The 18519-nt window shown below is 39.4% G+C and overlaps 1 protein-coding gene across 3 annotated transcripts in view; it reads left to right on the top strand.

The window, feature by feature from the left end:
• Nucleotides 1-18519, top strand: part of EFCAB5 (EF-hand calcium binding domain 5) — a 165147-nt gene that overhangs the window by 105318 nt on the left and 41310 nt on the right. For all 3 annotated transcript variants that reach the window (XM_032320090.1, XM_032320089.1, XM_032320091.1), the window contains 5 exons: nucleotides 929-1753; nucleotides 4519-4593; nucleotides 4689-4781; nucleotides 8473-8687; nucleotides 10778-10934. In XM_032320090.1, coding sequence (XP_032175981.1) covers nucleotides 929-1753; nucleotides 4519-4593; nucleotides 4689-4781; nucleotides 8473-8687; nucleotides 10778-10934 — 1365 coding nt within the window. The remainder of the gene's footprint in view (nucleotides 1-928; nucleotides 1754-4518; nucleotides 4594-4688; nucleotides 4782-8472; nucleotides 8688-10777; nucleotides 10935-18519) is intronic.

Here is an 18519-nt window from a genome sequence, read left to right as displayed (position 1 = left end):
ATTTATTTTTTCTTTTGAGAGGGAGAAAGGAGGGAGGGGCTGAGGGAGAGGGGGAGAGAGATAAGCAGGCTCCATATCCAGCACAGAGCCTAATGTGGCACTTGATCTCAAAACTCTGAGATCATGACCTGAGCCAAAATCAAGAGCCAGATGTTTAAACAACTGAGCCAAGCAGGTGCCCATTTTTATGTTTTGAAGAGAAAGTCTTTGAATGGATGGGTTTTCCCAAAAATGTCAATATTTTAGTTCTCTGTGAAAATTGTTGGATAGTTAAAAATCTGGGGGTGATATAGAGTAGTCCTGGACACCAGAATTGCTTTGTTCTTGTTGTTGCTTTATTGTTTGAGTGGATTCTGGTGAATGCCATCCAATCTTTCCCTAGAATTCTGAAACAGGTGTTCACATAAGTTGGGAGGAAAAGAATTGAGGAATAAAGAAGAAAGAAAGGGAGAGAATAAGGAATGGGGGGAAAAATGAATATCAAGAAAGCATAGCCCAGTGAGTGACAGAGACTTGCTTTTATTTTGATACTGTAGATACTGAAAAAAGTATTTGAGGTGGAAGACATGTGTCCTCTTCCTCATCCCTATACTAGGCTTATTGTTGGAGGACCAAAAGTAGTGGTTAAATTCTACTGTTTTGACAGTCTAAGCAATTCTCCAACTAGAAAAGGAAGAATCATGCTTATTTCCAAAGCTACACCTTTTAGGAAGGGATAATTTCTAACTTACAGTAGTGAGCATCTTTTATGTTGCCTAGAATATCTTTTTGCTTTTATTGTGTTGTAGGGAAAGGTAACTGTTATTTATTTAAATCAATAGGCCCATGTTACAATTATGATGATCAACACTGTTTTGCATTAATTTACTAGTTCTGATTCTTCATTCTAACATCAATTATTTAAGGAAATTTTTTTTTTCTGCATTAGGGCCATTCATTGAATTTGAAGAGATAGACTTGTCTGAGTTCTGGGGAGACATGGATAATCAGAAACATATTTATGAAGACTTTGACAAAGTTCTCTTAGAGATGAATGCATTACTTTCTGAAAAACATGCCAGCAAAACACAAAGAAACTCATTTGAAACTCCAGAAGATCAACAGAAACATGATGAACACAGTGAGTCAACACAGCCAGAACAGCAGAGAAGGATGACTGCAGAACAAGAACCAAGCAGAATTTCAACTGAAGGACAAGAACAAGACGGAGAGTCAAGTAGAGAAAAAAAACTGTCCAGAAAATCAGTAACAGAACAAGAAACCCATACGGGGTCAACTCCAGAACAAGGATCAAGTAGAGAGTTAATAATAGAACAAAAACCACATGGTGACTCAGTAATAGAACAAGGGCCACCAGAACGAGTGTCAGAACAAGGAGTCAACATGGAATCAGCTACAGAACGAGGACTCCACAGAGCATCAGTATCAGCACAAGGGCAAGACGAAGGGTCAACCTCAGAACGAGGATCACACAGAGAGTCAGTAGCAGGGCAAGGATCACACAAAGGGTCAACTGCAGAACAAGAACCACCCAGAGGGGGAATTCCAGAAAAACAACAGGGTTCAGCTTTACAATCAGAAAGAGGGAGTACCTTCAGAGAAAGTAATATATCTAGGGAGACTACTTCCTATGAGCACACTAACATCTCCCCACAGAAAGAGAGGACTCAGGAGAAAATATATGAAGGACTGTTTGTGAATCCTGAACTGCAAGAGGAAGTCCCAACATCAAGAAGAAGATATCGTCTGTCAGGTAGTAACTCAGTTCACCTATGACATCAGCTCCATGCTTTGTGGAGTGATTGTTAAAAGTCTTTTCAGAAAATACTCATTTCAGTTAGGATCTCTTCTGGCATGCCAGATCATTCAGACCTTAAATATGTTGCTCTGCAACATGTGTCTAGGCCTTGAACAATCAATTAAATGCAAACCAGAATGTTTCTATTGTCAATTTACCTAGAATTCCTTTTGCACAGGAAGCCCATTCATAAGGAAGCCATCTGTGATGTTACATATGAAAAATTTCACTAGACTCCTGAAAAGGCAGTAGAAGCCTGATTGGTTTCAGTTTTCGATTTTTTTTTTTTAAGACTTTATTTATTTATTTGAGAGAGAGACAGAGAGAAGGCAGGAAGAGGAACAGAGGGACAGGGACAAGCAAACTCTGTGCTGAGCACAGAGCCTGATGCAGGGCTCAATCCCAGGACCCTGAGATCATGACTTGAGCCAAAAACAAGAATCAGTCTCAGACTGAGCCACCTGGGAGCCCCAGAAGCCCTTTCATTTTAAGTATCATGTCTCATATTAGAGCTGCTTTTTTTTTTTTTTTTAAGATTTTATTTGTTTATTTGACAGAGAGGTCACCAGTAGGCAGAGAGGCAGGCAGGGGGTCGGGGGGAAGCAGGCTCCCTGCTGAACAGAGGGCCTGATGTGGGGCTCAATCCCAGGACCCTGAGATCATGACCTAGGCTGAAGGCAGAGGCTTAACTCACTGAACCATCCAGGCACCCCTAGAAGCTGCTTTTTAAAATGTCTTTAACTTCAATTATAAAATGGATCTTGCATTTTTCAGTTATATAAGATGTATGTTCTAGAAGAGTTTCTGAAAGTTATATTTAAGACAGAAAACTCCTGCATTTCAAATATTTATTCTGCAGAAGACTTTTCCTTTGAATGGCCTATGCCAATGTATGCCTTTTTGTTGAAAAATTCTAACTTCTTAGAGAGCCAGTCTCAATACCACGTAGACCTCAGTTAAGCATAAATGTCATTAATTTAGTTTAACTTGATTTGGGGGGGGGAGGTGCCTATAGCACCTTTATTTTATCAGAGAAACCAGGCTGTAAGAAATCCACCAGGTCACCAAGTAATTTCCCTGGTGAGAGGAACCAGAGACGACCTTCCTGCCTATGGCCCCTGCTGTTGGGAGATTCACACGGAGAGAGCAGGAGGGTGGATGGTGGTGAGCAGGTCCTTTCTTTCAACCACAGTACTTAACACTCAACCGCTGAATGTGTTTCACAGAAAAGAATGTGTAGTGAAATAGGGCAGAGGCGTGTGTGGCGGGTATCTGAAACCCTGTGGCTCAAAACCAGACTCCTGCTCATCCTCTAACCTCAGCTGTTCCGAAAGAATTTACATGTACAGGAAAGACATAGCCCCCAAACCCTGTCAATCATGCCATTGCAACATTCCAGAAGCTTTATCTGCTCTTTAATTTTAAAGTCCCACAGTCCCAAAGAAAATCCTTATTCAAAACTCCTAAGTCATGAGTAACCTATGTTCTAGATTCTACATTATCAGTAACTAACTGGAAACATCTCGCTTCTCAGCATTATGTTTGGTTCTCCATAAAATAGGGCTGTTAATTTTTGGCTCTCCTTACATACTAGCTAGAAAAATTGTGACATTCTATTCAATCAGATATTATTAGTAAGGACTTAATTTTGTTAAGTGTAACAGTGATCCAAAATGACAGTGTCTAGGGATGCCTGGATGGCTCAGATGGTTAAGCCTCTGCCTTCGGCTCAGGTCATGATCTCCAGGTACTGGGATCGAGTTCCACACCAGGCTGCCAGCTCAGTGGGGAGTCTGCTTCTCCCTCTCCCTAGGCCTCTACCCCTGCTCATGGGCTCGCTCTCTCTCCCTCTCTCCAATAAATAAATAAAATCTTTAAAACAAGCAAACAAACAAAATGACAGTGTCTAAAAAAATAAAACCAAAACAAAATAGAAATGTCTAAACGACGTAGGAGTTTCTTTCCTTCTGATATAAAAGTTAAAACTAATATGATAGCTCAGTCCCCGGAAATCAGCAGAGGCTCAAGTTCTATCTTGTATCTCCTCTAACCACATAGTCCTGGATGGCTCACTACTGCATCCAGATTCAGAGCAGAAGGTAAGGAGAAGGGGCACCTGAGTGGCTCAGTCAGTTAAGTGTCTACCTTTGGCTAAGGTCATGATCTCATGGTCCTGGGATCGAGCCCTGCTTTGAGCTCGTTGCTCAGCAGGGGAGTCTGCTTCTCCCTCTTCCTCTGCCTGCTGCTCTGCCTATTTGTGCTCTCTCTCTCTCTGTCAAATAAAGAAATAAAATCTTTTAAAAAAAAAAAAAAGGGTAAGGAGGAAGGAAAAGAGATGGGCATTACATCACTTGCCCACACATCACATTGGTCAGAATTCAGGCATTTGGTGACATCTAGCTGTGACAGAGTTTAGGAAATGTAGCCCTCATGCTGAGTGGTCATATTTGGGTACAACAAATAGCTTTCATCGTAGAGCTGCTCTCGACAAGTAAAGTTAGTAAGTGATATCTTTGTGGTTGAATGTGACATAACATAGATGGGAAATAACCTGACAGAATGTTTGTGGTGTTCTGTATGCAAGGCATATTTCTCATTCATTAATTTAGGACTGTATCATAGAATAGATAATATCCAATTTATAGCAGTTTTCTTTTTTTTCTTTCAAGTTTTTATTTAAATTCCAGTTCATTATAGCCACTTTCTTTTGTACCTTTTAGAAACTACAAAAAAGGAAAATCAGAAAGATCCATCCTGTCATAAATCCCAAGAAATAGAAGGAAAGTCATGGTCAGGTGACTCCTCATTTAATCCCCCTTTTATTTATACTTTAGAACAAAGTATGAAAGTGAAATTAAATTGTCTCTGTAATGGAATGTCTATTTTGTAGGTGAACTTTCAACTTGTAACTGGAAGATGAATAATATCAAATGTGAAGATGAGGAACAGGCACATTTACTCCTCAGTGACTCCAGGTTCACAGGTACGGGTTAGCAACCAAACTAGGAAACCAGACAGCAGTCCAACTGATGAATTTAATTTACTGAGGTGCCCCATGATAAAGACTGAACTTAGTGAAGACCCAATGGCAGGGTGATCTTTGCACTATTTTGTCCCTGAGCTGATGGATCTAAACATATACAAGATGAATGTTTTTGGTGGTAGTGTACCTGTAGGCATGTGCTTTTCTGCTTTAAAATGTATGGATTAGGATACAATTTGTTTTTACCGTCTCGTGGCCCTATAACTGTTTTGAAGCTATGATCCAGGTACACAAAGGGAATCAGGTCTCGGATATTAGAACTCAATAGAAATCATTCCAGCGATTCCTCTCCCTGGTAGTTTCATAACTCAATATGTGAGACTCGTTTGAATCTATCTTGTTTTTGAGGACTTATAAAGAAAGACCAACTTAACAGAGAGAGCAAAGAGTAGCTTTTAGCTCTGAGATAAACCATGTATTTAACAATGATGGTTCCAACAAGAGCCCATATTTTACTGCAATGCTCTTTTATCATTTTACCTTTCATCAACAAGTAGTAGAACTACTTATATTTGGATTATTTTCTTACTATCTGCAAATTTTTTCTCATTTAAGCCTGGGTCAAATAACAAACTTTCTATCCTCAAAATACTTTGGTAAAAATGCACGGCATTGGTCAAGCTCCTGTGGCCTGCTAGTTCATGTTCTTCTTCTCTTGGTCTTACTTCTTTATTTCAGTTTTGCTTTACCATTTTGAAAAACTGCACATGTGATTTTTTGTAGATCAAGTCAGATCTCATATGGAAGGCATGAGGGCATGAATGACTGATTTGGTGAATAAATCAAACATAAGTCTCTGGGCTGATATTTTGTGAAATATGCTTTGTATTATAAGATTGAGCTTCGAGATAAATATATTAGTCAATACTCTTTGGGGGAGAGGTTGCAGTAGTATCTATAGAATTATTTAACTGTCAAATCCAGACCACAGCTGGCTTCAGGCACAAACGAATACAAGGGCTCAATAATAGCAATGAGACACTGACTCCGCCTCTCAACTCTGTTCCTCTCTGTGTAACTTTCAGTTTCAGGTCATTTTCTCCATGTTGTGGTAGACATGTCCATAAGGGTGTTGCTAAGTCTATATCTTATGTTCAGGAATCAGAATACTAAAAGAGTGATTGGTCCCCAGTAGTTCCCCCAAAAGTTCTGGGGCTCATTCTCATTACGTATAGGGGATTACATTGCTGTCCTATGGAAATCACTAGCCAGACCTATATCACATGGTCTTGTAGCAAAGGTGAGGGATGCTCAGTGCCACCGGATTCATCTAAATCTATAAGGAACTTATCAAACTTGCTACCCACCCCCTGCAAATAACCCAGTTAAGAAATGGGCAGAAGACATGAATAGACATTTCTCCAAAGAAGACATGCAGATGGCTAACAGAGACAGGAAAAGATGCTCAACGTCACTCCTCATCAGGAAAATACAAATCAAAACTACAGTGAAATACCACGACACACCTGTCAGAATGGCTACAATTAACAACACAGGACATACCAGGTGTTGATGAGGATACAGGGAAAGAGAAACCTTCTTATACTGTTGGTGGGAATGCAAACTGGTACAGCCACTGTGGAGAATAGTATGGAGGCCCCTCAAAGAGTTAAAAATAGAACTACCCTACCATCTGGAAACTGCACTACTGGGTATTTACTCAAAGAATTCAAAAATACTAATTCAAAGGGATACATGCACCTCGATGTTTATAGCAGCATTAACAACAATAGCCAAATTATGGGAACAGCCCAAATGTCCATCGACCGATGAATCGATAAGGAAAATGTAGTGTAAGGGTTTAGGGTATCTGGGTGTAGTGTAGGGGTGCCTGGGTGTCTCAGTCGGTTAAGTGTCCTGAGATAGAACCCCAGAGGCCCCCTGCTCAGCGGGGAGTCTGCCTGTCTCTGTCTCTCCCACTGCCCCTCCCCCAACTTGAGTTCCTGCTCTCTCTCAAATAAATAAGGTCTCTTTAAAAAAAGGGAAATAGGGGGCATCTGGGTGGTTCAGTGCGTCAAAGCCGCTGTCTTCAGCTCAGGTCATGATCCCAGGCTCCTGGGATCTAGCCCCACATCGGGCTTTCTGCTCAGCGGGGAGCCTGCTTCCCTGCCTCTCTCTCTGCCTGCCTCTCTCTGCCTACTTGTGATCTCTGTCAAATAAATAAATAAAATCTTTTTTTAAAAAAGAGGTTTTAATATATATACACACACACACATAATTACATATATATTGCATATAATATATACATATAATATATAAAATTACATATAATATTCATTACATATAATGTATTACATAAAAATATATATATTACAAAGATATATAAAATATATATAACGGAATATTACTCCATCATAAAAAAGGATGAAATCTGTCCTTTCCAACAAAGTGAATGGAGCTAATATATATTATGCTAAGTGAAGTAAGTCAGAGAAAGACTAATATATGATTTCAATCATATGTGGAATTCAAGAAACAAAATAAACAAAGGAGAACAAATGAGAAAGAGAGAGAGGAACAGACTCTCAATTATAGAGAACAAACTGATGGTTACCAGAGCAGAGATGGGGGTGGTTAACAGGTGATGGGGGTTAAAGACAGTACTTGTGATGAGCACAGGGTGATGTATGGAAGTACTGAATCACTATATTGTACACCTGAAACTATTATCACACTGTATCTTAACTAACTGAAATTTAAATAGAAACTTGAAACATAAAAAAAAAAACCTACCGTAAAGAATAAGATGACAAATTAGAGCTCATCAAATAAAACTTTTGTTTATTAAAACATGTCATTAAAGAAGTATGTATATAAACCACAGATATGGAAAAAATACGTGGACAATTTTAAAATTTGTATCTGACAAAGGACTGGTATCCAGGAAATATTAAGATCTTCAACAACTCAAAAAAATATAAACAACATAGTATAAATTAGTAGAACAAGTTAATAGATGCTTTGCAAATAAAACATGTAAGAATGAGCAATGAACACATGAAGAAGTGTGCAATGTCATTAGTCATCATGAAAAACAGACTAACATTATGATGAGAAACCACTACATATGACCCGAATGGCTAAAATGAAAAAGACTGACAACACTGACTCTTGGCAAGATTGTGGAGAAACTGGAAGTTTTCAGGATTGTTGGTGGGAGTTTAAAATGTTACAGTTACTTCAGAAAATATCTGTGTGTTTATTGTAAAACCAAACACATATTTAACCATGATCCAGAATTTCCAACTCCAGTTATTTATCCGATAGAGTTAAAAGCATGTTTACAATGACAAGAGCAAAACATATGTAAGAACACGTAAACCAGGTATATCCATAATAGCCTGAACTTTCTGGAAACATTCCAGATATCTATCAGTATGAGAATAAATAAAAAATTGTGATATATTTATAAATGGAATATTACTCAGCAATAAAAACTATTGATACGTGTGAAATGAAAATAAAAATATAAGCTGACAGTGGGGAAAAGATGTTTTCCTAATGAAGGGAGCATGGGTTTCTGACAGGAAAAGAGTAGCAGATGTTTATTACAATAAGTATCTGTGTATTTTCCTCTAAGTTTTAAGAAATTGTCCACTTTACTGTTTGTTGTATGTTTCCTGCTTTATAGACCTACACTCAATTATCAGAAATATTCAGTCTTACAAGGACATAAAAGGTAGAAGTGCTTTCAATGGAGTTTCCTTAAATCTGCTCCAGTTTGTGCAACTTCTGGAGACATTTGTTGGTGAAGATACCCCCTTGAGTGTAAGTGAGACCCTCACATCCTTTTTTAAGAGAGGCTATGTTGAAACAAAAGAAGAGAAAATAAGTGGCTTAGAACAGGTGAGTAATATTATTTATCAATAAAACAGGTGGGGTCATATTATTAGTAAAGCTCTCAACCTCAGTGGCTCCTAATGTGGTCCTTTAAAAATTTATAACCAAGAGGTCCTTGGTGGCTCAGCTGGTTGAGCATCTGACTCTTGATTTCAACTCAGGTCTTGATCTCAGGGTCGTGCATTCAAGCCCTGCATTGTGCTCCACAAGGGGCGTGAAGTCTACTTAAAAAAGAAATAAAGTTTCTTAAAAAAAAGTTTATGATCAAGCTAATTGCTTTATTTCAATGAGCATAGCCATTAAGTATTTAATTTTATGGTCAAATGTTCCAAGATCACACTGCAGAGAATTCATTCCCCTAATAATAACATGATCACTGGTGGCAGGAGATCTTTTATTGCACAATTTTCTTTTTCCTCCTCTGAAGCTTGAAGAGCATATTCTGAGGAGCAGATATGTGTATGTGCAAAAAATGCATTGGCATGCACACTGCTGTGTGAATTCATTTACTAATGCACATATCTGGGAGTATAATTATGATTTGTACGTGTATTTTTTATTCATGTGAATCCAGGTGATCCATATTTCCTAAGAACTTACTACCTAGTTGAGTGATAGATAGGTGCATACATGTTAGCTGATATAAACAACTTATGTGCCCTTTTATGAAATATGTAGCTTACATTCACCAGGCACATTCACTCATCTCAGCAGCCTTATGGGTCTTCTCAACCTAATTCTAGAGTTTACATCCCTATTGCCTCCTCAGTTGCAATTCCCTCATTTAACCAAATGCTATATATTAACTTTCTTTTAGCAATTAAATCTATCTGGATAATAATTTAGTTACCATCTGACTGATATAATTAATCTGGTAAAAAATCTGAAAGGTAAGTAAAATCAATGTCAAGTTAGATCAATGCTAAATTATAAATAATAAATTATAAAAAATAATTTTTGAACATAGTCATTTTTCATTGTTTGAACACTGCCTTCACCCTGCATATCCCACCAAGAAGCCAGGTAGAGCATGCCGTATGTTTATCACATTCCTGAATGACCAGCAAGGGAGTGGAGAGGAATGAATCAAAGTTTCTTAAGGAGTGTAGCCCCTTTCCTAAGTTAATGTGCTTTAGCCCAATGCAGAGAATGCCTGGTTTTTGTTTTATTGTGTTTTGTGTTTTTGTTCTAGGAATGAAACAGAGAAACGGTATTTAGAGGATTCAAATTAAATGCTTTACAGTTGCCTCTGGCTCAGGTTATGATTTCAGGCTCCTGGGATCGAGCCCTGCTTGATCAGGGATCAGGATCCCTGTTGGATGGGGGAGTCTGCTTCTTCCTCTCCCTCTGCTCCTCCTCCTGCTCTCTCTCTCTCTCAACCCTCCTCACGTTCTCTCCTCTCTCAAATAAATAAAATCTTCTAAAAAAAAAATTAAATGCTTCAATTGAAGCATTACTATCATGCTTAGTCCCAGCTTTTTTTTATAAAGCTGTTTTTAGAAATAGTGCAGCACTTTTGAGGGAATAACCATGGGATGGCGGCTTGCACAATGGATAGTGTGTCCTGTATTTTGTTAACCTGTTTCTTTTTTTTTTTTTTAAATTAACATACAATGTATTATTTGCCCCAGGGGTACAGGTCTGTGAATCATCAGGCTTACACATTTCACAGCAGTCATCACAGCACATACCCTCCCCAATGTCCACAACCCAGGCATCCTATCCCTAGCACCCCACCCCCCAGCAACCCTATTTGTTCTGTGAGATTAAGAGTCTCTTATGGTTTGTCTCCCTCCCTATCCCATCTTGTTTCACTTTTTCCCTCCCTACCTCCCACGACCCCCCACCCTGCCTCTCAAATTCCTCATATCAGAGAGATCATATGATAATTGTCTTTCTCTGATTGATTTCATCCAGCATAATACCTTCTAGTTCCATCCATGTCATTGCAAATGGCAAGATTTAGGGTTTTTGATGGTTGCATAGTTTTTACATTGTATATATGTACCACATCTTCTTTATCCATTCATCTATTGATGGACATCTAGGTTCTTTCCATAGTTGTGGACACTGCTGTTACCCTGTTTCTATTCTAGGCTAGACAAAATGCTTCCAGAGCCCGACGGGAACTTCTCCTAGAAGCTGTGTTTCAGAAGTGGGACAATGACGGCTCAGGCTTCCTGGATCTGAAGGAAGTTGATGAAGTCTTGTACACATACAAGGAGGGTATGGAAAAAGAATCTATGAAGAAAGGTAAAAAGCTTATTAAAGCTGTGGGAACAACTTGCTTCAAATTTTCCAGTACTATGACATATACAGTTAAAACTCTGGTTCTAAAACCACAAGACACCACTTCACACCTATTAGTATGGCTATCCTTTTTTTCCAGCTTTATTGAGATATAATTAACGTAGAACATTGTATAAGTTTAAGGTGTACAGTGTGTTGACTTGATACATTTATATACTGCAAAATGATTACCGCCGTGGCATTAACACCTCTGTCACTTCACGATTACCATTTCTTTTTTGTACTGAGAACGTTTAAGATCTACTCTCTTAGAAGAGACAAGATGGGGGGGAAGTAGGAGGAGGTGCCCTTTCAACCTGTACCCTAAAGTGAGCTGATTACCTTCCAAAGAACTCCGATCACCCACGAAATCAGCCTGAGATCAGAATTATACACATCTGGATCTCAACCGGGTAGAAGATGCCAGTGGGCAGGTAAAGCAGAGTGGGAAAGTCAGACTGATATCGGAAGATAAACAAAAGGGGGAGGGAACCACCAGAGGTGACCCATTGGAAAGTAATATCCCAATATGAGAGTGCCCTGCGTCTGGGGACCAGCATTAACTCAGGAGTCTGGTAGAAAGCATTCAAAAAGAGCAAAGGATCGCCGTGGGGGGGGGGGGGGGGGAGGAATTGTGGGAATCGGGGTGTTAGGGTCAGGAGCTTAAGTCCCCAGACCCAGGACAGCCACCCCTGGCGCAGAGCCAGAGAGAGTGTGGCAGAGAAACCAGGTCTTGGTCCCTGAACCACCAGCGTGCCTGAGAGAGTGTGGGGCCCAGCTCCCGTAAGGGCTTGGGAGCCTCACCAGCCAACAGAAGCACAGCCTTTTTGCAGTCCCCACGCGAGTGCCCTGCCGTGCCATCAGAGTCCGAGTCATGCCCCGCACCCTCCCCTGAGAGAGGTGCGCACAGGCACCAGCCCGGTGCTCTTGGACCGGGAACGACCAGGCACTCCCAGACCGGGCCAGCAGGAAAATCTCAGTGTGTGATCGCTGCTTGGAACTTCTCTGGCAGTCTGGAGCTGCCCAGACAGCCGCTGCTCCCATGGTTTTGGGTCAAGGCGAGAGAGAAAAACAAAAGTGAACAAATATAAAAACCTCCGGAGAACAAAAGCCCGAAAAAAAACAGTTTCCTCAGAGCCCACCCCCTTGAGGGGGGTGGGAGGACTTAACTCAGAGAACATCATTGACTGAAAACCCACGTGGCAGGCCCCTCCCCCAGAAAAGCAACCAGGAAAGGAAGAAAAAAAAAAAAAAGATGACAAGAGAACAACAACCACTACTTCATAGGACAATTTTTATTATTAATTTGTTCCCACTATTCTGGCTCATTTTTTATATAGATAATTTTTATTATTATATAGATAATTTTTAACCTATTTACCATCACAGTGAGATGTCCAGTACATCAAATTCCATAATAACCTTCTAACCTGAACTTTTTGATACATACACCTGTGTTTTCCTTTTGCATTTCTATTTTTTAAATTTCTTTTTTTTTCAATTTTAGTTTAGTTTAGTCTAGTTTATTCCTTTAAATTTTTATTTTCTAATATTCATATAGAGTTAAGCTTCAAGATAATCCCCTTTCCCCAATCAATGCCACCCCTATAGGTAAACCAATTCCTAATCCCCCTTTATCTTAGGAAAGTTGAGTCCTTTAACAAAGATATCAAGATACATCCAGGAAGAATCAAAACAACCTTCCTCACCCACACTGAGAATTTACAACCACTCTCCCATCTTTTTCTTCCACCAGTGTTTCTGTGTTTTTGTGTTTGTTCTGATAGTCTATAAATCTTACACTTGGGGTTCTTTTTGACGAGGTTCTTCCTTTATTTGCATATATATATATGCAAATATATATACATTTTTTTTCTCTTGTCATATACTTTTATCAGTCTTTTTGTTTGTCTGTGTCTGTTTGTATACTTCATAAATCTTACCTTGGGGCCCATTTGGGCTGAACCTTCTCTTTTATCTCAACTTTCGTTCCTGTCTCTCTCTCTCTCTTTTTTTCTTTTCCTTTTCTTTTTCCTCTCATTTGGGTGGGGAACCCTGATTGCTCAGAAGCGTTCCAGGGTGCACCTTGACTGCACCATGGTCGATACATCCAGCTACACCTGTTCAGCCATCTCTCACCAAAATGACTAGGAGGAGGAATGCCCAACAGAAGAAAAATACAGAGGATGGGCCTTCTGCAACAGAGCTAATGGCTATCAACATAGACAATATGTTGGAAAGAGAATTCAGGCTAACAATTATCCAAGCAATAGCTAGGTTGGAGAAAGCCATGGGTGACCAAACGGAATTGATTAGGGCTGAACTGAAAATGACCAGAGATCATGTTTTCAATGTTAGGGAAGAGCTGAAGGCTACCAGGGATGAGCTTCACAATGCTCAGTTCTAGTCTAATCTAAATTCTCTCAAAGCTAGAGTAACTGAGACAGAAGATAGAATTAGTGATCTGGAGGACAAACAGATAGAAAGGATCAGGAGGAAGCCTGGAGCAAACAGCTTAGAAGCCACGGAAACAGAATCAGGGAAATAAATGATGCCATGAAACATTCCAACGTCAGAATTATTGGAATTCCTGAAGGGGAGGAGAAAGAAAGAAGTCTAGAAGATATAATGGAACAAGTTCTTCATGAAAATTTTCCGAATCTCGTGAATGGAACCAGCGTTCATGTACTAGAGGTCGAACGGTTTCCCCCCAAGATTACAGATTCTCGAAAGTCCTCGAGACACCTAATAGTAAGAATGAAGAATTATAATTGTAGGCAGAACCTCTTGAAAGCAGCTATGACAAAGAAGATCCTTACGTACAGAGGAAAGCCCATCAGAATAACATCAGACCTGTCCACAGATACCTGGCAAGCCAGAAAGGGCTGGCAAGATATATTCAGGGCACTGAATGAGAAGAACATGCAGCCAAGAATACTTTATCCAGCAAGACTGACATTCAAAATGGATGGAGAGATAAAAAGTTTCCAAGACCGGCAAGGTTTAAAAGACTATGCAACCACCAAGGCGATACTGCAGGAAATATTAAGGGGGTTCTATAAAAGAGGAAAAATCCCAAGAATAGCATTGAACAGAAATATAGAGACAATCTACAGAAAGAAAGACTCCAAAAGTAACACAATGTCAATAAAAACGTATCTATCAATAATCACCCTCAATGTGAATGGCCTATATGCGCCCATAAAATGGCACAGGGTTGCAGACTGGATAAAACGACAGGACCCATCCATATGTTGTCTACAAGAGACCCATTTTGAACCTAAAGATACACCCAGACTGAAAGTGAAGGGATGGAGAAGCATCTTTCATGCCAATGGGCCTCAAAAGAAGTCCGGGGTAGCGATTCTCATATCAGACAAATTAGATTTTAAACTAAAGACTGTAGTCAGAGATACAGAAGGACACTACATCATTCTTAAAGGGACTATCCACCAAGATGATCTAACAATTGTAAATATCTATGCCTCCAATATGGGAGCAGCCAATTACATAAGAAAACTGTTAATCAAGATAAAGAGTCATATTGATATGAATACACTAATCATTGGAGATCTTAACACGCCTCTCTCAGAAATAGACAGATCATCGAAGCAGAAAATCAATAAAGAAACAAGAGCATTGAATGACACATTGGACCAGATGAACCTCATAGATATATACAGAACATTCCACCCTAAAACAACAGAATACTCATTCTTCTCAAGTGCACATGGAACCTTTTCCAGAATAGACCACATACTGGGTCACAAATCAGGACTCAACAGATACCAAAAGACTGAGATTTTTCCCTGCACATTCTCAGATCACAATGCTTTGAAATTGGAGCTCAATCACAAGGAAAAGTTCAAAAGGAACTCAAACACCTGGAAGCTAAAGACCACCTTGCTTAAGAATGCTTGGATCAACCAGGAGATCAAAGAAGAACTGAAACAATTCATGGAAACCATGAGAATGAAGACACTTCGGTCCAAAACCTATGGGATACAGCAAAGACGGTCCTAAGGGGGAAATACATAGCCATCCAAGCATCCCTCAAAAAAATTGAAAATCCAGAACACACCAGCTGTCTCTACACCTTAAAGAACTGGAGAATCAACAACAAATCAAACCAACTCCACACATAAGAAGGGAAATAATCAAGATTAGAGCTGAGATCAATGAGGTAGAAACCAGAGATACAGTAGAACGTATCAATGAAACTAGAAGCTGGTTTTTTGAAAGAATCAATAAGATCGATAAACCATTGGCCACACTGATCCAAAAGAAAAGAGAGAAAGCTCAAATTCATAAAATTATGAATGAAAAGGGAGAGATCACAATGAACACCAAGGAAGTAGAAACAATCATCAGAAATTATTATCAACAGTTATATGCCAATAAGCTAAGCAACCTAGATGAAATGGATGCATTCCTGGAAAATTATAAACTCCCAAAATTGAACCAGGAAGAAATTGACAACCTGAATAGACCAATATCTAGTAATGAGATTGAAGCAGTGATCAAAAACCTCCCAAAAAACAAGAGCCCAGGACCTGATGGATTCCCTGGGGAATTCTACCAAACTTTCAAAGAAGAAATAACACCTATTCTCCTGAAGCTGTTTCAAAAAATTGAAGCAGAAGGAAAACTTCCAGACTCTTTCTATGAAGCCAGCATTACCTTGATCCCCAAACCAGGCAAAGACCCTACCAAAAAGGAGAATTTCAGACCAATATCACTGATGAATATGGATGCTAAGATTCTTAATAAGATCCTAGCAAACAGGATCCAACAGCACATTAAAAAGATTATCCACCATGATCAGGTGGGATTCATCCCTGGGCTACAAGGATGTTTCAACATTCGCAAATCAATGTATGTGATAGAACAAATTAATAAGAGAAGAGAGAAGAAGCACATGGTCCTCTCAATCGATGCAGAAAAAGCATTTGACAAAATCCAGCATCTGTTCCTGATTAAAACGCTTCAAAGTATAGGAATAGAGGGAACATTCCTGAACTTCATCAAATCTATCTATGAAAGACCCACAACAAATATCATCCTCAATGAGAAAAAGCTTGCAGCCTTCCCGTTGAGATCAGGAACACGACAAGGATGCCCACTTTCACCACTCTTGTTCAACATAGTATTAGAAGTCCTAGCAACAGCAATCAGACAACAAAGAGAAATAAAAGGTATCCAAATTGGTAATGAAGAAGTCAAACTCTCTCTCTTTGCAGATGACATGATTCTTTATATGGAAAACCCAAAAGACTCCACCCCCAAACTACTAGAACTCATACAACAATTTAGCAACGTGGCAGGATAAAAAGTCAATGTACAGAAATCAGTGGCTTTCTTATACACTAATAATGAAAATACAGAAAGGGAAATTAGAGAATCGATTCCATTTACGATAGCACCAAGAACCATAAGATACTTGGGAATAAATCTAACCAAAGAGGTAAAGGATCTGTACTTGAGGAACTACAGAACACTCATGAAAGAAATTGAAGAAGACACAAAAAGATGGAATACCATTCCATGCTCTTGGATCAGAAGAATAAACATTGTTAAAATGTCTATACTGCCTAGAGCAATCTATACTTTTAATGCTATTCTGATCAAAATTCCACCAGTATTCTTCAAAGAGCTGGAGCAAAAAATCCTAAAATTTGTATGGAATCAGAAGAGACCCCGAATCGCTAAGGAAATGTGGAAAAACAAAAATAAAACGGGGGGTATCACGTTACCTGATTTCAAGCTTTACTACAAAACTGTGATCACCAAGACAGCATGGTACTGGCATAAAAACAGACACATAGACCAGTGGAACAGAGTAGAGAGCCCAGATATGGACCCTCAACTTTATGGTGAAATAATCTTCGACAAAACAGGAAAAAATATACAGTGGAAAAAAGACAGTTTCTTCAATAAATGGTGCTGGGAAAACTGGGCAGCTATATGTAGAAGAATAAAACTGGACCATTCTCTTACACTGTACACAAAGATAAACTCAAAATGGATAAAAGACCTCAATGTGAGATAGGAATCCATCAGAATCCTAGAGGAGAACATAGGCAGTAATCTCTTCGCTATCAGCCACAGCAACTTCTTTCAAGATATGTCTCCAAAGGCAAAGGAAACAAAAGCAAAGATGAACTTTTGGGACTTCATCAAAATCAAAAGCTTCTGCACAGCAAAGGAAACAGTCAAGAAAACAAAGAGGAAACCCATGGAATGGGAGAAGATATTTGCAAATGACAGTATAGACAAAAGGTTGATATCCAGGATCTATAAAGAACTCCTCAAACTCAACACACACAAAACAGACAATCATATCAAAAAATGGGCAGAAGATATGAACAGACACTTCTCCAATAAAGACATACAAATGGCTATCAGACACATGAAAAAATGTTCATCATCACTAGCTATCAGGGAGATTCAAATTAAAACCACATTGAGATATCACCTTACACCAGTTAGAATGGCCCAAATTAGCAAGACAGGAAACAACATGTGTTGGAGAGGATGTGGAGAAAGGGGAACCCTCTTCCACTGTTGGTGGGAATGCAAGTTGGTGCAGCCTCTTTGGAGAACAGTGTGGAGATTCCTCAAGAAATTAAAAATAGAACTTCCCTATGACCCTGCCATTGCACTACTGGGTATTTATCCCAATGATACAGATGTAGTGAAAAGAAGGGCCATCTGTACCCCAATGTTTATAGCAGCAATGGCCACGGTCGCCAAACTGTGGAAAGAACCAAGATGCCCTTCAACGGATGAATGGATAAGGAAGATGTGGTCCATATACACTATGGAGTATTATGCCTCCATCAGAAAGGACGAATACCCAACTTTTGTAGCAACATGGACGGGACTGGAAGAGATTATGCTGAGTGAAATAAGTCAAGCAGAGAGAGTCAATTATCATATGGTTTCACTTATTTGTGGAGCATAACAAAAAGCATGGAGGACATGGGGAGTTAGGAGAACGAAGTTGGGGGAAATTGGAAGGAGAGGTGAACCATGAGAGACTATGGACTCTGAAAAACAATCTGAGGGTTTTGAAGGGGGGGGTGGGAGGTCGGGGTACCAGGTGGTGGGTATTATAGAGGGCACGGATTGCATGGAGCACTGGGTATGGTGCAAAAATAATGAATACTGTTATGCTGAAAATAAATAAAAAAGAAAAAAGAAAAAGATCTACTCTCTTAGCAGCTTTTAAGTATATAATACAGTATAATCACCATGCTGTATATTAGATCCACAGAATGTATCCATCTTTTAATAAAAGTTTATGCCCTTTGGGACACCTGCCTGGCTCAGTCAGTTAAGCATCCAGCTCTTGGTTTTTGCTCAGGTCATGATCTCAGTGTCATAGGAATGAGCTCCGGGTTGGGCACTGCACTCAGTGTGGAGTCTGCTTGAGATTCTTTCCCTCTCCCTTTGCCTTTCCCCCTGCTTGTATGCATGCTCTCTCTCTCAAATAAATTTTTAAAAACCTTTTTAATAAAAGGATGTTTATACCCTTTGACCAGCATTC

Source organism: Mustela erminea, chromosome 18 (genome assembly GCF_009829155.1).
Source record: "Mustela erminea isolate mMusErm1 chromosome 18, mMusErm1.Pri, whole genome shotgun sequence".
Classification (NCBI taxonomy): Eukaryota; Metazoa; Chordata; class Mammalia; order Carnivora; family Mustelidae; genus Mustela; species Mustela erminea.
This window is presented reverse-complemented; position numbering and strand designations above follow the sequence as displayed.